The 24,908-nt window shown below is 37.0% G+C and overlaps 1 protein-coding gene across 1 annotated transcript in view; it reads left to right on the top strand.

Moving 5' to 3' along the window:
- Positions 1–24,908, top strand: part of CCDC73 (coiled-coil domain containing 73) — a 143,511-nt gene that overhangs the window by 117,242 nt on the left and 1,361 nt on the right. The window contains exons 13-16 of the mRNA XM_069091365.1: positions 2,734–2,874; positions 6,487–6,682; positions 8,588–10,153; positions 14,277–14,410. Of these exons, the coding sequence (XP_068947466.1) occupies positions 2,734–2,874; positions 6,487–6,682; positions 8,588–10,153; positions 14,277–14,410 (2,037 nt within the window). The remainder of the gene's footprint in view (positions 1–2,733; positions 2,875–6,486; positions 6,683–8,587; positions 10,154–14,276; positions 14,411–24,908) is intronic.

Here is a 24,908-nt window from a genome sequence, read left to right as displayed (position 1 = left end):
AGTGCTAAACAGATTTTGAAATGGTTATAAACATTTCAAATAACTCATAACTACTTATATTGCAAAAATAATACAAGAACCAGATCAGACACTCTAATTGTTCTTAGACAGATTTTGTTTCAGAAATGCTCTTGAAAAGCTAAATTACAGTGAAATTCTGGCTAATGCTGTTGAATTTGGAAAACTAAGTTAGTGTCCACACACACACACACACACAAATGTACACTTACAGAGCCTGTACGGCCTTCCACAATGCAGGAGGCAGAAATCTCCTTACTTTTTCCATTAAAATCACTGGCTAATGGATATTGTAGTATGTAGTTTGAATAGCTAACAGATGTTCTTATTGGTAACTAAGCTGTTCAGATCTTCCTTAGCTATGATACAGTGTATGATGGATTGCCATGTTTAGAGGGTGTGTATGGTATCTGAATTTCGTATGTTTTACATCTTATCATAAGGCTTTGCTGGTTTTCCTAAACTGCATCTCAGATATTTTGCTCTTAATTTTAATTTCAGTGAAGTACATAATAAAATAATGATGTAAAGCCATATAAATTAAAGTTGTAAAATATGAAGGCTCATTTTGAAGATTGGTAGACCCCAAAATTAGCTTTACTTTTTAAATATCTATTTAAATTGTTCTATTTTTTAAGGATTAATATAATAAAAATCATTGCCTCTAAGCATATGGAAAATATATTTTTGGAAAGTAAATAGACTTTATTTCAAACAGTGTTAAAAACATGAGTGTTGAATCCTTTTTCTTGTGTTTTTAAAAAAAAATTGTATCTGTATACCAGCTTGGCAGTATTTTTCCTTTTTTGTATTTGATCTACTTTAGGACAGGAACCATATCTTTTTTTTTACCTCTACATCTCTCTGTGCATGTCCATTGCACATAGTGGGGCTTGACAAATATTCTTAAAATTTGGGACACAAAGTTATGTTTTAAATTAAAGTTTTTCAATTCAGTTGCAGCATCATAATTTTCAGTAATAATTGAATGTGATTATAATTACTTTAAAGGATATTATTTGCCGACTAACTATTGTACTAGAATGAGTAGCAGATGGTTGGTTGGTACATACCTTTTTTTTATAAGTTACATTGTTAATCTTTTCTAAATGCATTTTAAAAAATATCAGTATTATTACTTTATACTCAGTAAAGGATATTTTTAATGTCAAGCAACATACATAATTATTTCCATTTTTGTTTATCATAATTAATGCAAACAGAGAAATAAGTAGAAAATAATATTAACTAAGAGACCGTAGAACAGAATAAGGGAAGCATAAAAATGCCAAGTGCGTTTTAGAAAATTAACATTTGTTTCTGCTCATAGTACCCACATATAGAAATTGTAAGAAATCCGTTTTGTCCTATAGTGTCTAGCTTCGACAACAATTAAGCCCACCACATTTCAGTACTAAACAGAAAATAGTTTAGTAGGCATAGCTTATTCATGGCCATACATGAATGTTTTGGAGTGGGAGATGGGCTCTATAGTCTTTATTTCTATTTTGAGCCACTTGTTGTCTCTCACTAAGTCTAAGAAGATGACTGAAAATCTAGGAATGCCTAAAAATTGTGAAGGTACAGGCAAAATGTTTTAGAAAATATATTAGAACAGTATAAAGTCTTGCTTTATGTCATTGATTCTTTATACTACCAGTTCTACTTTTTGTCAGATAATCAGTTGACAAAAAATTAAATTCTATAAAAAATTGGATTATGTATTGAAATTTTTGATCACTTGAAAGAATTGTGTTATGCGTACCAGTCTGTATTGTGGCTAGTTATATGGCTGGTAACTCTGGATTTTAAATCATGCAAGCTTAAAGCCAAAAATGGGAAAGTAGTTCCTTTTCCTGTAGAATGAAGCCAACTACAGTTTTTAAGTACACCTCAGTCTATGAATCTTGAACTAAATTAAGAAATGAAAGACAGATAGAGACAGAGACAGGGAGAGATCTAGAAAGAGAAAGAGACAGAGCCAGAAAAGAGAGAGAGATGAGGAAAGAATAAAACATAAATTTAAATGAACAACAAACATAAAAAGCACTGCCCTCTGTGTGCTGTGAAAGAAAAGTTTTTTAAAAAGTCTCTGCCTTCATAGAGTTTATAGTTTAAAAGGGGGATGAGACACATACACAGATGACTAATATACATTAATTACATGATATGAATTTGTAAAGTAAAGCATAGAGTCCAAAGGAGAAGCTCAAAGCTGAAGACGTAAGTGATGTTAATACTGAATTATTTCAGGCTTTCTCTTGTCAGCAGGGACTTTCTTGTGGGTAAGATTTTACTTGTTGCAGAACAAGGATTCTTGAAAGAGGGAACTTTATGAATTTTTGTGACCAGTGTGAACAAATGTTGGCTATAGTTGCTAGGTTCAATTAAACTTCTGCCCAACATATAGTACTTCTCACCTAGTTTACTAGGGTAAATTATTTTAAAGGCAATTTGAAACAAGCATTGCAAAATTTTAGAAATGAATTGAGTAATATGTGTACATATATATAGCCTTTTATACTTTTTCATTTACTACTTTTTTACAAAAACTCTTTTTCATATTCCTTAGAGGTTTTTATTTTTGATCCTTTTCCAAAATATTGTGTGTCATTAATATTTTTAAATGTTTTAACTCACACACAGCAGATATTTCTTACTTTCAGATAAAACTTAAATTTTCTTGCTTATTTATTTGTTATGATCTTATTCTAGGAGAAAAAACTCATTAAAGAAATAGATGAGATTAAAAATGAGTTGATGTCAGTTAAAGAAGCTCATCTTAAATTACAAGAAAGCTGTAATGAAGTATCTTCTCAGAAGAATGTATTTTTTGAGCAAGATAATAAGCTTCAGGTAAAACTTAGGTATTTTAATGAGTATAAATATGCATAATATTAAAATCATTATTGAAGATTTCTCCCTACTTTATCTGTGTTTATATTTTGTAACTTTTAAAATGTGTGCCCATCTTTTATAGCTTTTAATATTTGATCATGAATGACTAAAATCATTAGAGCAGTAATGGGTCTTTTGCCATTAGGTTTTCAAGCAATTAATAACTTTTTGTGGATTTCAGTAAACTTTTTTTTTTTTGCTTTTTAGAGGGGGGAAGGTAGGGCAATGGGGGTTAAATGACTTGCCCAAGGTCACATGGCTAGTTTTTTGTGTATGTTAAGTGTCTGAGGCTGGATTTGAACTCAGGTCCTCCTGATTCCAGGGCCAGGAAACTTCTTTTAATCATTAAAAAAATCTTAATTCATAGTTAGTCATGAAATTTCCACCCCTGTTTTCATTGATTATTTTGATTTATTGCTACTGAAAATCAGACTAAAATTCTAAAATAACCCACAAATGCATAATTATTAAATGTTTATAAAATTGCTGGTATTTTCCTTTGCTTTTCATTTGAAGGTGATTAATATTGTTTTTAAAACTTCACAGAATTTGACATCACCATTGTTCTATAAGTTTTATAATTATTAGAGAGTCATTATAATTTTTTAAGAATTGTTTTGTCCATTCAAAATATATTCAGTTGAGGAAAAAAACAGATTCATTCCCTTAAGAGAAAGTAATAATCAGTTACAAAGTTGTTAGAAGTATCCATTTATTCATTCAACAAACAGGGTCCATTATGTATAAACTATTAATATAAGGAACACATCAGGAAGAGATTATAAAATTTGGTTTAGTTAAGCAAATTCAATTGAATATTAAATAACCTTTGGGGAAGGAGAACCTATAAGAATAATCAATGGATCAGAGCAGAAAGTACTTACCTATGCTAATAAACTAGTCAATACCATTACTGTGTCCCAATTAGAAAGCAGGAATCATGGGTTCTTAAGTAGATATAACTGTTTAATATGTTGATTTTGTTTCTATTGTGATTGATGAGACAAGGAAAGATGGAGGAACATTAGTGTGTGTGTGTGTGTGTGTGGGGAAGCCAGCTGGAGCTATTGAGTAATATGGAAACAGTGGGGTGGTGATGGGGCATAGCTATTGTTCCTATAGAGAAATATGTCAGGTAAAACTGATACAAGAAGCAGCCAAGGCTGTCAGAAGGCAGAACCACAAATAGATGGAGCATGCCAGAGAGAACAAAGACCGTAAACCAGTGTGGTAAACATTCATATTGTAAGTGTTCTGCAGTTTTGGGGACCGGAGCACTGAATGACTTAGCCTAGAAAGGCCTTGGACTCTGGAGAAGAAAATACGTCTATAATGATAGATCTAGTTAAATAAGGATTGATAATAATTTAAGTTAATAAGAAGTACTAAAATTCCTTATTCGGATAATAAATATAGACTAATCAACAAGCATTTATTAAGTGCCTACTATGTGCCAGGCACTAGGGATACAGAGATAGAAATGAAATGGTCCTTGTCCATAGAAATATGAGCACAGAGGTATGTGCAAAATATGAACAAGACAATATAAGTTAATTTTGGGAGTGGATCAGGAAAGGTCTTGTGTCATTGCAAGTGCTATTTGAGGTGAGCTTGGAAGGAAACTAGAGATTATAAAGTGGGGAGCAAAAAAAATAAAGAGGAGGGAGGGCATTCTAGGTCTGTGGTGGATAGCCTTTCTAAGCTGGGTGGCACATGATGTGTCCTGACTGAAGAAGACAGAGGGGATCAGTTTGGCCAGTCAGTAGAGTGTGTGAGGAAAACGAATGTAGACTGAAGTTGGAAAGATAGATTGGAGCCAGTTTGTGAGGTGCTTTACATGCCTACCAGCAGAATTTATATTTGGTATAAAGGTAGTAGGGAACCACTGGAATTTATTGACCAGGGAAATAACATGCTCAGAACTATGCTTTAGGAAAATGTCTTTGACAGTTGTGGGGAGAATGGAATGAGACTGGGGAGAGACCTGGTAGAGAGACCGTGTAGAAGGCTATTGTAAGGGTTTAAGGGAGAAGCAGTCAGATCCTTAAGTAGGCTGTTAGCTACATGAATGGAGAAAGAGACCTGGATATTATTGAGGTAACTGACTGGTTATGCACAGTAAGGGAGCATGAAGAATCAAGGCCATACTTATCAGTTTTTCAGATAACACAGAGGTGGGAGGGATAATAAACTTAGAGGGTAGCAGTCAGGATCCACTCTGGTCTGAATGAACTGAATCTGGTAACGTGAAATTCATCAAGATGTAAAGTTCTGGGGAAGCGTGGTTATGCAATAGTTTATATGAAAAAGATCTCAGATATTTGAGGGATGGAAAGTTCAAAATGTGACAACAGTTCAAAAATCAATGTGGTCTTAGGCTGCATTAAGAGAGGCATGGTGTGGTCTAGATGATGGATGATACTTCCACTCTACTCTCACCAGATCATATCTAGAATATTGTGCTCTGTTTGGGGTGCCTGATTTTGCAAAGATCATTGGCAAGCAGGAGCCATCCAGATAGGGGGAACAGTATTATGAAGTCTCTTAAAATCATGCCATATCTTCATATTAATTAAATTGTTGCTTAGCCTAGAGAAGACTCTGGAGCTGAGAGAATGATTGTCTTCAAGGGTTTAAAAACCTATTATATGGAAGAGGAGTTAGGTTTCCTTTGGTGGACCTCAGAGGGGACAACTGAAGGTTGTCGATAATGGTTGCTGAGAGAAATTTAAAAGCTTCCTAATAATTAAAACCATCCAGAAATGGAATGTACCATCTTTGGGGGTGGCAGGTTACTCCTGGTAGAAGTTTTAAAGTAAAGGATTTTTGACCTCTTGTGGGTGTTGTGAAGGAGAGTCTTGTAGAGGTTCAGGTTTGATTAAGTGACCTTTGAGGTCCCTTCCAGTTCTTAGAGATTGTGATTTTTGTGAATTATTTGGTAATGTAAATTATTACTCCTATTATGTTTTATAAGTTAGTTTTAACATCATTTTCATAAAGTTGGGCTTCTTAAAATATTTATTTCTTAATTTATCTTTGCCAAATCATTATTATTCATGAAGACTGCAGAACTTGAAAGTAGCTGATTGCAAGTAGTTCTACCATGAATGTCTGTTTGCTTATAAAAGGAGATGTAGAATAGCACATATGACCAAATAATTGGGCAATTATTTTAATCCTTTGAGAACTGGCAATCATAAAATTATTATTGAGATGCTCATTTTCAAATAATACAATATAATGCCTAGCCCTTAACATACTGGCTAGTTAGGTAAACTATAACCCTAATTTGCTATTTGAATATTTTATTGACCATTCTTTTATTTTAGGATAATTGATAGACCTGTTAAAAAAAAAAAGCTGATCTTGATGACCATAGTTAAGTGTACCAACTTTTGTCAAAATCATTTGTCCTTTGAATGATTAAAGAAAAGAAAGACAGATAAATGTGAATTGCTGGTTTAAAATCTCACTTTGTTCAGTTAAATCTAGTCTCATAATCAAATAAATATACTATATGTTCTTATAATTCTTTTTAAATTTTAAACCATTTTTTCCATTTTATATCAGAAAGGTAAAGGAGAAAAGGAGAAAGGAAATGAAATTTCAACAGAGCAAAACCAATCTGAGTCAATAGAAATCACAACCATACAAAAATGGAATTCTCAGCAAGAAATAACTGCAGTAAATATTGTGAATTTTTGTTCAAACACTGAATATATACTAGTAGGAAAAAATAACCAAGGCCAAGAGAGAAACTCAGAAGGTAATATTATTGAACTAATAGTTTCATATTTGCATGCTGAATTCACTCTTTTACTTTTTGAGAGATAACAAAGAAATATAAACTACGGTTCCTTCCTTCAACACTCTTACATTCTAATTGGGAAGATAAAATATTTGAACTAAAAGTTACAAGGTAGACAACCAACAATACAAGGTCAAACGAGGTGTTTAGAGGTTAAGTACTATAGAAGTTCAGAGAAGGAATCACTTATTTTAGACAGGGCTAATCAAGGAAGGCTTCATTCAGAAGGCAGAATATGAGATGGGCTCTGATGGATGGATGAGATTTAAATAGCAGGAGGGAAAGACAAAAGGCCCTTTTAAAGAGGGAACCAATATGAACAAAGGCATGGAGGTTGGAAAGTAGGTAGTATGTTTTGGGAATTTAATGATTAAGTCAATTGGGCTGGATCAGAGGATTTATGTAAGGGAGTAGCCAAAAGTTATGCTATAAAGATAAATTTGGGTCACATTGTAGAAGGTCAAGCTGGGCAATTCAGACTTTATTCTGAAGCTAGTGGGGAACCACTAAAGATTTTTGAGTAGTAATGACTTGATGAAAGCAGTGTTTTATAAAGACCAATATGGCAGTGATTTGCAATATGGATTGTGGAAAAGAGAAATCAGAGGCAAGGAAACTAGTTATTAGACATTTAAAAAATAGGCATGATAAGATGAAGACCTGAAACAAAGTAGTAGTAGTAATAGTAATAGGAAGAGGAGGAGGAAGAGTAAAAGGAAGAGGAGGAGGAGGAGGAGAAGAAGAAGAAAGCAAGAAATCTATGTGAGAAACATTTTGAAGTAAGAACTCATAGGTTTTATGGTTGATGGGATCATTTCATTTAGCCTAAGTTCTTAGAGCAGATAGTAATAGAAGCCAAAAGGCGAGTTCAGTTAGAGGAATGAAAAATCACATGACAACTTTAGATACTGAGGTTTTTCTAAATGGTAAATCTAAGATTCATAATTTGTTATGAATTAGTTCATAATAGTTTGCTTAGTTGAGCAAAAACAAGCAGATTTCTCATTGGTTCCTCTGAGTTTAGATATTTTTACTCAATTTGTGCAAGCCAGCTAGTTTTGTATGATGAAACCATTCCTAACATTTGAAGGATTAAGGTAGTAAAAAAAATATGTAAATTTCTGATCTCAAGAAAGCATTTGACAACTTTGAACTATGCGAAATTGTAGGTTTGAAAAACCTGGATAGTGCTGGAGATTAGAGTAAAACCCATCAAACAAATTAACCTTTTAATAATCAGTTAATGCCTAGAATTGTACTGTACACACTAAAAAGAAATAAGTCTAAAGAAGTCAAAATCTTATGTATTTATTAAATAATTTAATTACCCTTTTTAATATAAGATTACATAACAGTACTTTTCTCAGCCAAAATGGTTTCTGTCAGTATACTCATGTCAGTTTGAGTAGCATTAAATATCATTAACTTGTTCATTTCTTTTTTTTCTGTAGTATGTTAATTGTGTCTTTTATATAGATTCTAGAATTAGAGATAAGAGGTTATCTAGTTCAACCCCTACGTTTTTTTGGATGGGGAAACTGAAGCCCAGGGAAGTTCCATAGTAATAACTGAAATTTTATATACTGCCTTAAAATTTACAAAACATTTTGCATTTAGTATCTTATTAGAGCCTCATGACTAGTTACTCTAGGTTTTAATTATGTCCTTTTTTGCAGATGAAACTACCATTCTCGATTTAGATAATGTCAATACATTTAAAACCATTTTGTATTTAGATGACATTAATATAATTACATCTGAGTTCTTCTGATCAGTGAAATAGAATCTAAAACTAAATTTGACATAAAAAAAGTTTTCTGGTATTGACTTTTTTTTTTTTTTGGTATATTCTCTTTATGGCAGAGTTACAGTTTTTTGAAAACAATGAGAAAAAAGAAACTTATCCTACTAAAAAAAGAAAAACTGAAGAACTCCCTGAAGAAAAACTAGTTAAAACTTCCCAAAGCAAAGCTTTCAATCCAGATAAAGATTTACTGCAGCAAGGGCAGACCTGGCGAGTATGCACTGCTGACTTGAGAAATACAGAAGCTGTGCAAACAAAAGACAAAATGTGCTTAGAAAGAGGTTTTGGTTGTGTGGAATTTCAGACATTGAATAATCCTTACTCAAGGACAGAAATATCAGGGGAAACAGGAAGGATTCTTCAAGACAGAACTCAAGAATTCACTCTCAGCAGTGTGGATGAGGCTTCAGAAACTGGTCACAGCAAATCTGTCCAGGAAAAGCTTCCTGATACCAGTCATGACATAAGTAATGTACAATGTGATGAAGATGTTTCTGGGAGTGAAATACTCAAACAAGAATTCAGAATGAATCTTGGTATGGAAGAAAATTCTATAAATGAAGAAATTCCAGATAATGGCCTCAAAGAAGCTGAATTGACTCGTTCCCTAATTGCAAAAGATAATTCTATTGATTGTCTGAAGGACAATTCAAGGGATTCCAGTTATTGTGTCTCAGATTATAAAGAATGTAAATCAAATCAAACACATTCATCCTATAAAAGAGGATGTAATGGTCTACAACATGAGCAAACTTGTTCTTATGCTCAAGAGACACATGACACTTTGGGGAAAATGGACTCAAATAGTACCTGTGGTATAGCAATTAACCCAATTTCACTCGCTACCTCAAATGATAATAGGAAAGTGTATTGTGAGAGTCCAAAAAAATCCTTTAATATGATGCCCATCTCAGGAAAAGCCACCCCAAGTCTGAGGGAAATAGTTTGTTGGGAAAACTTGAATGAAATACAGAGCCATCAGGCCAAACAGGATGGTCCTAAACAGGTAGAAAGTGATGAAAATATGACAGTTTGTCTTTTTCAAGTCAACCTTCAGAATATAGATGTATCACAGGCCAAAGATAGGGAAACTGTTTTTCAAAAGCCTTCTGTCACAGGTACAAGTCTTTCTAGTAAAGAGAGTCAAGTGAATGATACTGAGATGAGTGAAGCTAAGGACAAATCCATCACAAAAAATGACCTCTTCCTTGTTCGTCATGCTAAGGCACAGCAGCATACATTGTTAAACAGTACAAGAGAGAAAACAGACTCATTAAGTAACACAGTTTCAGAAAGAAAATATGTTGAAGGACAGCTGGAAGAATCATGCTCATTTCACATAAAGCCATCTGGAGATTTAGTAAACAGAAGTGGAAGGTCAGCCTTTGATCTTTCAACTGCAGATAAAGAAACTGAGAAAACTCTAGTACACTTAGATTTTTTCGACCCTTGTCCTTGGTCAAAAGTAAATCAAGTTGAAAGTCAAACAATGAACACTTGGGCTTCCAAGGTGCCTTTGTTGCTAAAAGAGAGACTAGTGGGTTCATCAGAAAACAAAAAGATTCCTTCAAAGATACTTTGTCAAAATCTTGACCTGGATGCTGTCATGAGGGAAATAACAATGGGTAAGAGGAAAAATTATTTGACTTAGAATTATGTTTCATATCTTCTGGTCTGCTTTTTCTAAGAAAGATCGTTTCAATTAACTTATGAAACTTGGAATATTTTACCTTAAGCTTCATTAGGGGTAAAGGTAGAGAAAGTTGCATTTAATAATAACTTATCTTTCTCCTTAAGCAGTAAACCTGGACCAACACCATCAGCTTGTATGTAATGGGAAGTAAAATTGCATTTTGAAAATTTTAGTAAATAATTTGTCTCTAAAAGGAAAAATGAATAAGATAAAAATTATAATGAAGCTGCTCTTTTTAGAAAAAAAGGTTTGGGATAAATGGAAATAGGACAAACATAGCCAATGTCCTTTATTGAAATATATATGTAACCTCATCCTATTTTTCCCCCCCAGAGGTAAGGGGGGGGGGGCGGTGGGGAAACCATGAGTGGAAAAGACTGCACATAGTAATATAAGACTTCTTTGACATCTTGTTTAGTTTTGCTGAACTATTTTTTCCTTCTTTTTTTTCTTATAAGTTTAGCTCTCTGGGAGGTGGGAAAGGAGAGATATACAGGGAAATGTAGAAAGATATCAATAAGCCTGTTTAAAAGAAAACAAACATACGGTACAAATTTGTAAGAAAAGAGAAAACCTACTAAATATGATCTTTCTTATACTTATATTACCCAATTAGTGTGTCTGGTGGGACCAGAAAAGCAAAAGGTAGTGAGGAGCCAGAAGACAGAGACATTGAAACATAAAGGGGAGATTTAAAATAAATATTTCACACCTTAGGACTTGAGGTTTGTTCTGTTGTATATGAAAAGGCTAGTAGACGATAAATTTGCATTCAAGTTCGAGTAACTACATTCATACCATCTACCAAATGCCTCAGAAGTTAGTTCACCATAAGCCAAAAAGTCTCTGGCTGAGGAAACCAGGAAAAGCCAGAAGGGAGAGCCGAGACTTCATCCACCTCCTGCTGGGGGGACTAATCTCTCAGCAAGCCTCTGAGGGGCTCAAAAGGAGCATCTTCTGTTCATCTTAGGCTAAGGATTGACAAATCTAGGGAATCTAGCAAACTGGTTCTGCCAGCAGATTCACAAAGACAGATTCACTATGCACTTTAAGAGAAAAGCCCAGTGGTGAGATATCTGCTTGGTCCAGTCTGGCAGCCACTTAGATAGCCAAGTGATCTGCCTGACTCAGCCCTGTCCACATGAGACACCAGACTCTACAGGGAAGCAGTAGCCATACTATGAACTTCAAGAGAGCCCTCTGGAGAAAGAAAGGACATGAAAACCATGTGGAAATTGCCCGGTCAATTCCTACATTTTAGGAAGATGAAACCTTGGCAGCTGAGTGAGGAATGGAAGGTAATAGCAGGAGGAGGAAAGGAAGGGAGAGATAGAGGCAGGCAAACCAGCTGGAGGACCATTGGCAGTCATCTAAGTGAGAGGGGATGGGGGCCTTACCGGCTCCCTACAAGTCTGCCCTCTTGTCATTTTTCTTTACATATAAAACCCACTGTTTACTATTTAACATCCTTAACAACCTCAACCTTTTCTACCTTTGGAGACCTCTGGTTTACTCCTCTCCGTGTATACCACAATATAGCTACACTGGTCTACTTGCTTTTCCTCATACATAGCACTCCACCTCCAAACTCCATGCCTTCAGAAAGCCCTTCCTTTTCACTGCCCCCTCCTGGCTTCCTTTGACTTGGCTCAAGTCTCATCTTCTACAGGAGGCCTTTCCTTTTTCTTACCTATTCTCCTCCAATGTCTTCCCTCTGAGGTTAACTTCCATTTACTTTGTACAGATCTTATATTTACAAAATTGTTTGTTTGATGTCTTCCCCAGTAGAATGTGAGCTCCTTGTGGGGAGGCGCCGGGTTTGTGTTTTTGCCTTTCTTTGTGTCTCAGTTGCTTAGCACATTGCCTGACACTCAATTTCTTCAGAACCAGGAGCAGTGGGTGGGAGTTGAGAAGAAGCAAATTTAGACTTGAGCTCAGGAAAGGCTTCCCTACCAATGAGAGCTGCTCTGGAGTAAGTCAGTCAGCCTCAAGAGGTACGGAGTTACCTCTCCTTGGAGCTCTTAAAGTTCAACAATCACTTGCTGAATCTGTGATAGTGGGGATCCCTTTCGAGTATGGGTTGAACTAGAGCCCTTCCAGCTCTCAAATTTAATGAAACATATTATGATGCTAAAATAATAACTTGAAAAGTTACACATTTAAAAAACGATAACTTTTAAAATATAGCTTATGAAAATAACACATTGTTTATGATGTTATGAACATTGGATGTTTTATAAATATTCATGATAACTATGCTATAGTTTTAAATATCGCATAATCATGAGGAAAATCCTGTTTATTTTTCCTCTTAGTAATCGAATGCTAGAGTTTAATAGGATTAGCTCCTGAGTGAATTGTGCCATTTTAGCAAAATGCATTTATTTAGTTAAGGGAGTGTAGATTCTACAAACGGAGAAGATATGAACTTCTAAAGGAAACTCTGTAAAACTGAAATCTATTTAAATTATATAGTTTCTTGAATAGAATTTATATTCAGGCATATCATAGCTAATGCCAAGTCATGTTAACATGCATTGGTTAAATACCTACTATGTGCCAGGCACTGCTATGCATGTATTAATATTACGAATTGGTTTTTGGCAAAGCACATTGTTAGGAGAGACAGTGTTACATGGAACAGGTACCAAATTAACTATTCAGTTTTTATTTTGCACAGTTAATTGGCTAAGTGACCATGGCATAGCATGATGTTATTCTGGGGGTCATTTATCATATATTTTAATATACTAGTTACATTCATTTGAAAATGCTGATTTTTTAACATGGCTTATCCCATATTACATGGGAGAGAATAATAGCTCATATTTATATAGTGCTTTACAGGTTGCAAATCACTTTCCTCACAACATGTCTACAAGGTAGATAGCACGAGGATTCTTATTCCTATTTTACAGAGGAGATTACAGGTTAAAGAAATAAAGTAACTTGCCCAAAGTCATATAGCTAGGAAATGTTAGTGGCCTGGATTGGAATCCAGGTACTGACGTCCATTACAAGGCTTTTCCCACTGTACTGTAATGTTTCTCAACGGGAAAAGTAGAAACAACTATTGAAAATAAATTTTGCCAAAACAAAGCCACTATTTGTTTTTCCAGAGTAGGATTATTTACAAATAGTAATAATTAACTTGGATTTCATGAATTTGGAATTTGTGAAAACTGGGACAGGAATTGGGCTGAACTTTACCTTTGACAAAATTCTTCATAGTTCACATTAAGTTTTAAATAGACGAAGGTGATAATGTTTAAAATATTGTCAAGAATCATTTTTCAAAATAGCCTCATCTGTTATAAAAGCATTTACCTAATGGTATCATGTTGATCAGCTAATTATAAAATATTTGTATCTGTTCATTAAAACCGAAGGACTTTTCTGGACGGTGGATTGTTTACTGTCTATTTCAGTACTCTGGATTCTGTGGTTCCAGTAGTGTGTTCAAATATGATCATTTCCAATCAGCCTTAGTAGACTGTATTTATTAATTGCTGTATATGCTTCAAATTAATAGGAGTGCATATCTTTGAACATGTTCTATAATTTCAACTGCCCACTAATTCTATCTGCCTTCTCCCTGGTTAGTTTGAATTAGTGAATATTCAAAAACAATCCCCCCCTCCCCAGCCATTTTAGAGTTTGCTTGTGTAGGCAATGAAATGATTCATAGAGGAAAAGACAATATTTTGTATGTGTTACAATGTTGCAGAAGATATCCCCTTAATTTTATTTCAGTTGTATTTATTGGTATTGTTTGTGACAGCCTATACATCTTTACATTGCTGATGGATAGTAATCAGCAGGTTTTAGAAAGACCTCATCTTGAACATCTGTCCCTCTGCTTGTCTTCCTAAATGAAATGCCATAGTAGAAGATCAAAGTATAGGAAAACAGTAAAGTATTCATAGTAAAAATAAAATAGAAATCTAGTTACTTTTTTTAAAGCATATGATCAGAGATAAACCAGAAGTTCAGTCACTAAAATGAGTGTCTAGAGAATAAAATGCAGTTGTTGCCATTTCCTTTTTGTCAATCAGATACTACCAGCATTAACAGAGAGGCTGACACTTGGACTAACTCAAGAATCCAGCCAAGTCCCAAGAGAGATCCCAGGGAAGAGTGGAATGCGATTGCAAAGACTTTTTATGATTCTCCTTTTCCCACAGAACATGTGAGTCAATTAAAAATATGGCCAAGCAGACCTTAGTGAGCTAATTCCACAGATATGTGTAGAACTGTACGCATCTGGATGCTTTAAGACCTAACCGATCTTCAAAATAATATCAAGAGGGCAACGTGGCACCATTTTTCATAATTAAGGTTGATAGAAAACACCAGGAAAAAGTCACAGTATATAAATCAAGCAGATGTTATCCAGCCTGTTTTTTGGAAGGAGTGTGAGGTGGTGGTGCATTGTGTATTATTAGAAAAATAGTTGCTAAAATATAGGAATAATCCCATATTTTCTTATTCTGTGTTTGCGATATTTTATAAGAATTATTTCTTGAAAAATAATCATAGCAGATAATTTTTAGTTTTGATAATTGGTTTTAATATAGATGTTTTTCTTGTGAACTCAATTTGTCTTTTAAAAACATGTTTAATATAGTTAATGTATAAATTGATTTAAAATAGATACTCCAGTAAAAACAGGGAACACTGTGTGTGCAAATGCCATATACTTTACATACCCTACTATACTGTATATGTATTGGAACTATAGTATCCAAAAAGAGATTAGATGACTCCCAAGAGTCCATTTGTCAGCTGAGAGGCAACTAACCATAGCTGACAGCTCATTTGGTTAGATCTATAAAGTTTACAGTATCTTACTGGGCAAAACTTTGAAAAGGAAAAATCTTTGGTTTGTTAGTAATCTAAAAAGAGACACGGGCACTACAATTTTTTTTTTAATAACAGGATTAGCAAAGATTGCTTACAAAAACAACAGCAACAGATTTGAAAGCCTTTGTATGTTTTAAATCTCAGAGAAAATGCATTAAGCAACATTTTTTTAACATACAAAATGAGTGATCAATAACTTTAGAACAAATATTTTGTCATCTTTCCTTTAAAAAATACTCAATATGATGTGATAATTCTTCCTATTTTTGCCACCTCCTACTCCCCGAATTCTACTGTATTTTCCATGAAATCAGGTTGTATTCATATTTTCCTTTTCAGTTCTATTTTTAACTAAAAAGCATAGTTTTAGCACTCTTTGGTTTAACCCTATTGCTTTCTGCATCACTGCTGCTTTCTGAATAAGAGCTAGGCAAGGAAGTTTTTTTAAAAATCACATATTGATAAGGTGGTAGGAAATCTGAGTCCTAATTTCATTTGATATTACTTTAAATAAATCAAAGAACTGAATCCAGAAAGAAATGTGATGTTTCCTCTAACCCCCCTATCTCCAAATAGATAAATGCATAAACCATCTAAGATAATATTGTTTTAAGTATATAGAGATAAGGATTACACACTTCATTATCTTCCTTACATTTTAACTAAACTCTACATTTTAATTCTTGTTTTCCCCCTATTTTCTCCTTACATTTATAGAATACTTTTAACATTTTCCTAGTGCTTTCAAAACAACCCTATGAACTAGGTATAACAAATAACCCCATTTTACTGATTTGAAAGCTCCTCAGAAGGAAAATGCTCTTGGGGTTGCTAGACAGTTATCTCCCTTATTATAGGACCAGTAACCATCTGCAGAGTTCAAAGTAGTAATGGAAGGAAAGGTCTGATTTTGTTCCACCATATTGTAATTGTCTATTGTCATTCCTCCTTGGCCTTGGAACCACCCTGCTTTGACCAGAAACTTGGTGCTGTTGAGGAGTTTTGGTGCAGGAGCTCTTGTTATTCCATTGCTATCCCCCTGCTGCCATCCCTAGGGCCACATGATTTTTCCTCTGTGAATGCCTTCACTGCTGTCATTTCTTCTCCACCACTACCAGCTTTAAAAGGCTGAGAGCTTTCCTCGAAGATTATGTGGACCCAAGCCCCCTTCTCTGCGAGTAGTTTCTTTCACACCTCTTGCCTCTGTCCTAGCTTAGCTATGGTTCTTTGGTCTCTCTACCACATCTGTCTATTGCCTTTGACAGGGCAAATCAAGGGTTTGGCCAGGGTCTAAATCATCCTAAATTGATTATTCTTAATTCAAGAACCATTAAGATGGACCAGTCTCAAATGCAGAGACACTGTTGATGGTCACAGCCTATCTAGGCAAAGACCTTCAAAGCTAGAACAAAGAACTCCTCCTTCAGTGTTGTTAAGTGGACTGCCTTCTAGTCATGTCCCCTTCACATAGAGAGGAATAAGGAGAGGTAAAATGATTTGCCCACAGTCACATGGCTAGGCACTATCAATGCTGAAAGTCACAAAGAAGCCTCTAGCTCCTGGGTCCAGTGATTTGTCTGCTATAGCTGCACGTGGGGACTTGTGGCTCATGTATGTAAACAACCATATTTAACTTGTGTCCAGATTTGATCCATGAGACATTTTTGGTTATACTTGTTCATATCCAGTTGTTCTCCCTCACCATCATTATGTGTGTGGGGTGTGTGTATGTGTGTGTGTGTGTGTGTGTGTGTGTGTGTGTGTGTGTGTGAGCAGAGTAGTGCTGGACCAGGAGGACAGGAGGGCCTGAATCAACCTCAGACATTTACTAGCTTTGTGACCCTGGCCAAATCACTTAATCTCTCTTAGCCTCGGTTTCCTTTTCTGTAAAATGGGGATAAAAATGCCACCTAGATCCCAGGGTTGTTATGAAGATCAAATGAGACACTCATATCTGGCACAATGATGCTTATGTTATTAAATAATGAAGAACTCAACATTTAACCATAGCAGTCACCCTCTGGTTGTGATCCCGGACAGTTGTGCATTATTTAACAATAATATGGGGGCGGCTAGGTGGCACAGTGAATAGAGCACTGGCCCTGGAGTGAGGAGGACCTGAGTTCAAATCTGGCCTCAGACACTTAACACAAAAATAGCCATGTGACCTTGGGCAAGTCACTAAACCCCAATAGCCCTCCAAAAAGCAAAACAAACAAACAAAAAACAACAATAATATGGCCTAGAGCAGATTTTTCTGTTTTGTTGATGAACATGTAGGACAAACTCAAAAGCCATCCTGAACCATTTATGCTTTCTAGAACTAAGACGAATTGGAAAAGGCTTCCTGTAGAAGGTGGGATTTTAAAGAAGCCAGGAGTCAGAGATGAGGATGAGAGAGCATTGCATGCATGGGGCATAGCCAGGGAGAATGGCCAGAGCTGGGAGATGGAGTGTCCTGTTCAAGGAACAGCAAGGAGGCCAATGTCACTGGATCCCATAGTATGGGGTGGGAGAGGTATAAAGAGACTGATAAGAGTCTGAAGGGCTTGAATACCAAGCAGAGGATTTTATATTTTCTCCTGGGGGTAAAAGGTCACCACTCCAGTTTATTGTGTAGTGAGGTGACTTGGTTGGATCCCTGCTTTAGGAAGATCACTTTGGCAGCTGGGCAGAGGATTGATTTGCCTAAGGGGAGACTTATGGCTGGTTGACTAATTAGCAGGCTATTAAAATAGACCAAGTGGGCAATTGACAGGCCTTGGCAACAGATTGGTATGAACAAGCCTGGGTAGTTACTGGGAGGATGGTGGTGTCCTCAATAGTAATAGGGAAGTTTGGAATGGAGGAGATTTTAGGGGAAAATATAATGAGTTCAGTTTTGGATGAATTCAAGGTATCCACTGGAATCCAGTTGGTAGTAGGAGATGGGAGACTGTCACTACTGGAGATCTTTGAAAGATCATGGAAAATGGGAAAGGTACCTCCAGATTAGAGAAAGGTAAATACTTTCTTCATTTTCAAAAAAGATTAGAAAATGGGACCCACACATTATAGGGTAGCAAATTTGACATTAATCCTGGCAAAATTTAAGAATGTATTATTTTTTTTAATTTTTTTATTTTTTAAGCAATTGGGGTTAAGTAACTTGCTCAAGGTTACACGGCCAGTTATTTATGGGTGTGGTGCTGAGTATCTGAGCCCAGATTTGATCCAGGTCATCCCGACACTGGAGCTGGTGCTCTTACTCGCTGAGCCGCCTGGCCACCCCTTAAGAATGTATTATTAAGGAGATTAAACAAATGATCATGAAGTCAGTATGATTGCCTTAAGTACAGGCCATATCAGACTGACTTAATTTCCATTTTTGGTAGCTCAGGGGAATTCTAGGGATATTGTTGCCCTAGATTTTAGCAAAGCATTTGACAAAGACTCACACTTTTCATGTGGAAAAAGTTGAGATATGGGCTACGTGATAGTACAGTTAGGTGGATTCAGAACTGGTTGAATGGCTAGATCCAAAAGAATAGTTGTTAATGGTTCCACGACTGCTGTGACCCCAGTGCAGTGCCCCAGAGATCTCTGCTCTTGACTGAACACTATTTAATAGTTTTGTCAATTCGCTATCATGGCAGAGGCCCCAAAGTGACTTCACTTTGCCAGCCCAACCCCTGTGGGAACCAGGGTGCAGGCTGAATGGCCACCTGGAGCCACAGACATCACCACTATTTATTGTAGTATTTAAGAATTTTTTTTTTTTTGCTTTTTGGAGGGCGATTGGGTTTAAGTAACTTGCCCAAGGTCACACGACTAGGTTTTGTGTGTGTGTGTGTTAAGTGTCTGAGGCTGGATCCAAACTCAGGTCCTCCTGACTCCAGGGCCAGCACTCTACTCAGTGTGCCACCTAGCTGCCCCTATTTAAGCATTTTTAATAACCATTTAACATGTGTGAAACTGTGCTGTTTTTATTTGATGCCTATGTTTTTATGATGTGTCAATGATGAAGTTTTGAGTGTTGTGCTTTGAACTCCCTTTATCTCCATTTGCCTTGTGATTTTTGTTGTAATTTTACAGTTTGGTCATATGTCTCATTATGGCAGAAATGACTTTAAGTACAATTTATTTGTAAGTATGCAAGTCATTTGAGTGTAAGGTCCTTTGAAGGTAAGGACTGCTATTTATCATCTTTGTATTTCCAGAACCTAGTGGGCCTTATGCATAGTAGACATTTAATACATGTTCAGTCATGCCAAGGGCCATAGTAGAGAAGGTCATATAGACTTGTCTTTTTCATTTCTCTGGGAACTGGGGAGAGCCAGGGCTGAAAATTCATGGCTCTAGCCCTCCAGGCTTCTTTTCCTTATGACTGTAGGCCAGTAAAATGGTCACTTACTAACAGCGGAGCATTTATTCAACAAATAACCTTGATCAGAAGAAAGCAGCTAAAATGTTTATTTTAGGCTTTGGCTGGGGCAGGGATTCAACCATTCTATCGGTCAGGAAATACCAAGATGGGACACTTGTTGCTGTCTACATTTAACAAAAGTTTCTTTAACAATAACAAGGAAAGGAAATAACATCGATTTCATTTGGTGCAGCTCCCTTGTCTCCATGTTTGCCAGGGTGGTGGCTCTATTCAGAATGAACCCAAGGCTCTCCCAACTCCTTGTGGGCTCTTTTGTACTTAGGCAACCAGAAATCTGTCAGTGGTTCGAACCTGCCTCCTGAAGCAATCCCTGTCAACACTCTCCTCCTGTCCTCTCTATGTGGATAATTTCCAGATCTACATATCCAGCTCTAATCTCTCCTGACCTCCTGTCTCATATCAACAATCGCCTCTTGTTCGACTTAACCTGTTTACTTCAGTTTCAGCTGTAAAATGGGGATAATAAAAGCACTTACATCGCAGGGCTGTTGTGAGGATCCAATGAGATATTTATGAAGTCTTAACACAGTGCCTAAGACATAATAGATGCTCTGTAAATGCTTGTTCTCTCCCTCCCTTCTGTCTCACCCCGTAAGTGGTGAAGACACAATACTCTCCTGCCTTTAGGGAAGTAGCCACAAATTCCCCTAGAATCTAAGGCCCTGCTCATCCCAGAGAGACTGAATTGGCTGCTAGAATATTAATTAGTTATTCTGAGATCATTGTGGCACAATATTAGTCTTCATATCCTATGTGGGATTTAAATCCACCCAGAAAGGCTCTGAGGTGTAGTGGAAAGTACTTCATTAAGAGTTAAGGATGGGGCGGCCAGGTGGCTCAGCGAGTAAGAGCACTGGCTCCAGTGTCGGGATGACCTGGATCAAATCTGGGCTCAGATACTTAGTACCACACCCAGAAATAACTGGCCATATAACCTTGAGCAAGTTACTTAACCCCAATTGCTTAGGGGCGGCCAGGTGGCTCAGCGAGTAAGAGCACTGGCTCCAGTGTCGGGATGACCTGGATCAAATCTGGGCTCAGACACTCAGCACCACACCCAGAAATAACTGGCCGTGTAACCTTGAGCAAGTTACTTAACCCCGATTGCTTTAAAAAAAAAAAAAAAAGTTAAGGAACCTTGAGTTATCTAAAAGAACAAAAAGAATATGAATTTCTGGACCGTGGTTTAAAATACAGTAATTATGGTTTCTTAGTCAGGGACAAGGGTATACCCCAAACTGGTAAAAAAAAAAAAAAAAAAAAAAGATTTGCCTGAAATCTTGCAAACCTGATCAATAAGGCTTTAAGCTGAAAACTGTCCACAAATACCAACAAACCCTGATGATACAGAAAGTTGGAGGCAGACATAAAAAGACTATCAAAAGAAAGAACCAATAATTCACAGAAGACAAGAAGAAGGCAAAAAAATAAAACCTACGGTCTCAGCTGGCCATATGAAAATCAGAACATAGTAATCCCTGAGACTTAACTGCATCATGATCATGGAAGGGCATATGTCATGCAAAAAGGGCATACATCAGTAGGAACACTGATACAGTGCTGTACGGTTTACAAAGAACTACATCATCTCATTTGAATCTCACAATAATCCTATGAGGTAGGTGTTGTTATTATCCCCATTTTACAGAGGAGGAAACTGAAGCTGGGAGTTTAAGTAATTTGACTGGGGTCCCATAATTAGTTTCTGAGGTGGGATCTGAATTCAGAGCTCTTATCCACTGTGCTACCAAGATGCCTCCACAATAGATAAAGGGGGCAATGGAGCATCATCTGATATGAGAGCACACTTGTGAGGAGAAACATTAACCCAAGGAGGAAGCTGGATGGAGAGCATTTGGATAAGGATCAATGGAGAAAAAAAGTAATGCTGTATAGAGTAATGATGGGAAAGCTGACAATCCAGAAATCTGTGCCAGACACAGCCTTGATGTTCTGTGATGTCCTTTTTCTAGAAGTTTGAGTACAAGATGAGGGAAATTGCTATTCTGGACATGGTTCCAAGCACTTGCTGGCTTAAGTAATGATAGGAACCTTAGGTTCTCTTCATCATAGCAGGTGCTCTCTTCTACAGACTTTCTAGCTTGCTATTTTTTTGTCTAGAATAGGATGTATTCTGTATTATAATAGAATGTACTAATTTAATAGAATGCTCTAGATGTGGGTCTGACAGGGTGGGATACTGTGAAACTATCCTCTACTTATTCCCCAAAGCTCTGCTTACTGTTTACTCTGTGATAGCAGCCCAGAACCCCATTAGCTTTGCTGGCTGCCTGAGCACATGGCTGCTGACTCCTAATGGTATAGTCAGCTAAGAACTGATGCTTAGTCACCTTGTACTTGCTAGGCTGATGTCTTTGAACTCAAGTATAAGATTATATACTTAACCTTATTGAGTGTTATCTTTAATTTTTTTTTTTTGCCTTTTTTTTTGGAGGACAATTGGGGTGAATTGACTTGCCCAAGGCCATAGGCTAGTTTTTGTGTGTGTGTCTGAGGCCAGATTTGAACTCAGGTCCTCCTGACTCCAGGTCTGGTGCTCTATTCACTGCACCATGTAGCCGCTCTTGAATGTTATCTTAATAGGGATTCGAGCTGGTACTCTAGACTGCTGAGATCGTTCCAGTCCTGCCCTATCTTCTGGCATTAGCTATACCTCTAGTTTTCTAGCCCGCCTACATATCTGGTAAATGTGCCATTTATAATTTTATCCAAGTTATTGGCAAACTGCTCAGGGATAAGTACAGATACTTGCGGTGTGCCACTGGAAATCTCAAGCCAGGCTGTTATCATTTACTATTAATGACTACTCGGTTTAACCTTTCAACTAGTTCTGAATCCATTTATACCATCATCTCCACATCTCTCCAAACTTCTCACAAGGGTAATGTGGAGACTTTAGCAAACACAGCCAAACTCTAGGAAAACTATGCTGACAGATACCCTGGACAAGTGGGCCACCAAATCTAAGGTCAGTGACTGTCAAAAAAAGGAAACAAGGTTGTCTGGCTCGATCCATTCTTGATGAAGTTATGCTGGTTCTTTGTAATCAGTGCTTCGTTGACTAGATCTTTACCAACCATCTCTTTAATAACCTGTTCTAAAATTTTCCCTGAAATGAGATGCCCTGCTCTTTGCAGCCTGTTCACTTCCCTTGGTAAAAAACAAGGGCCTTTCTCATCCTCTCCATGATCTTCAGACTATCACCAGCAACAGCTCAGCATTACCTCTCCCAATCTTTCATCCTACCAAATCTCAGTGATGTGCCTCCAAGGGGAGATTCATTTCCTGAATTTGGTCCAGATCTGGAAACATACCAGATACATTCTTGCAATATTTGTTAAATGAATTCCAAACCTGACAGGAGGCTTTCATTCTTGTATTGTAAGCCATTGTCCTGAAATCCAGATCCCATCTCTTGGCTGTAAAGGCTTTCAAAAATGAAATTAGAATCACACAAATGTAAAAGACTCTGAGGATACAGAGGATTTATTAAATGCTAGGAAATGTCCTAGGGAATGTGAATACGAATATAAGAATGAAACACATCTTACTCAAGCTTACAGTGTTCTACCACATTCTACATTCTACTACAAAGTGAGGTTTGGGTGTGTGGGAGATCATTATCAGCCAGGACCATACTTGGAACCTTTCCAAGACCTACAAATTTAATGGGTATTTCAGCACAAGCTGCCAGAGCTTTGATGACTGAGGTTCACATCTATGCTAGGATGGGATATTGGGGCAGGACTTTGTGGGCAACACCACAATTTTGCATCTCCCCCAGCACCTGGCTAAGGACTCTGCACACATTAGGTAACTGATGTTTGTGCACTGGAATTCCTACAAGGAAAATTTACTGTCTGAACCAGTTATCTGCTCAAATTCAGGAAACAAGGGGATTCTATTGCCATTTTGAGGCAAGCTAAAATGAAACAATGTCCAAATGATAAATTAACTGCTAATTTAAATTATCATTTGTCAAGATTTTAGAACTAGATGGGAATAAATTTAAGTAGAAGCTATGGCTCCTCATTTCAACTTAATTCAATAAACATTAAGTGCTGACTAATAGCCTACTAAAAGCAAGGCACTATGCTAGGTGCTGAGAATAAAAATACAGTTATATACTGAAAACAAAAAGCTAGCAGTATATGAAATGGAGAACCACATTTCCCTCAACAAATACAGGAATAAAATAAAGATGCTTCCCCTCCCCATCAGTGTTGAGTTTTAGAAATGCTAGTATTAGTGGTTAAGACCAGAGAAATAAAAGGCGAGGCAGAAAGATGTTTTCTGGTTTACTTAGAAAATCCCAGAGAATCAGCAAGTGGAAACAATAGTGCCAATAAAGCAGTAAGAGCAAATAACCCCCCCCCCCCAAAATCTAAAGCATTTCTATCTGGGAGGGAAAAGGAAGTTGGGTTTTCTCAATGCTCCTAGCTGCTAGTCTTTACCTTGTATCTACCTTAATATACTTACCCCCCCCCCCCCGCCATGAGAATGTAAACTCCTTGAGGGCAGGGGCTGTTTTTATCTTTGTCTCTCTATGTACAAGGTCAGAGGCTGTTAGATTGGAAAGAACGAGTCAGGTACCAGTTTCCTCGAGAACACAGGACCATAATGAAGACCAGAAGAGCAGCAACAAGGATCTGGGTTTAATAATTAGATGGAAAGACCCTCAAGGAAAGTGGTCCAAGTTACAGTAGCTGAAGGGAACAGAGATTATGTTCTCTTTCTCCTAGCCTACTGGGGCACTTGAGAAAAAAAGAAACCAACTCCTGAATGACCAGACAAGGAGGGCAACAAAGAGTAATTTGAGGGAGGGAAGTTGAGTAAAAATGGATTGGGAGAGGAGCAAAAGGAACAAGGCAGACGACACAACACCGTGGTGAGAGGTATCAAGGAACAGGGCTTTCATGATCAGCGGAGTTCAGGCGCCTTATTTTGCAGACCAGACATTTGAGGCTCCAAGGGTAAGCTGGGTAGAAAGCAGCTGAACTGCAATGTGAATCTAGAATCTAAGCACTGTAACTTGCAACTCTATTGTTCTTGCCCTTGTGACCCCCCTTCCAGTCCAAGAAAGACTCAAGAATCAGATACTGAATCATCCAGATCAAATCAGTGACTGGACAAACAGAGGCACCAGGATGTTAAGTGATGTGCTCAGTTAGTGAATGGCAGAGATAGGGCCATGAGACTTGTGTTCTGGCTATAAATCCACTTCACTTTGAGGTGTGTTCTTAATTCTTCTGTGAAACACTTTGCAGGTAACAGCAGGGTTCAGGGCAGTGGTGGAGAGCCTCCTGCCTCTGGGGCAAGAAAGAGGTGAGGGCTGTGAAGTGGATAAGTCCTTGCAGTTCTGGTTGCACAGGTTAAC

The sequence above is a fragment of the Petaurus breviceps genome, unplaced genomic scaffold (genome assembly GCF_028583685.1).
Source record: "Petaurus breviceps papuanus isolate PSGF00001 unplaced genomic scaffold, PetGlider_PUasm1.0 188, whole genome shotgun sequence".
NCBI lineage: Eukaryota > Metazoa > Chordata > Mammalia > Diprotodontia > Petauridae > Petaurus > Petaurus breviceps.
The sequence above is the reverse complement of the archived record's forward strand: the minus strand, read 5'-3'. Positions and strand labels throughout refer to the sequence as shown.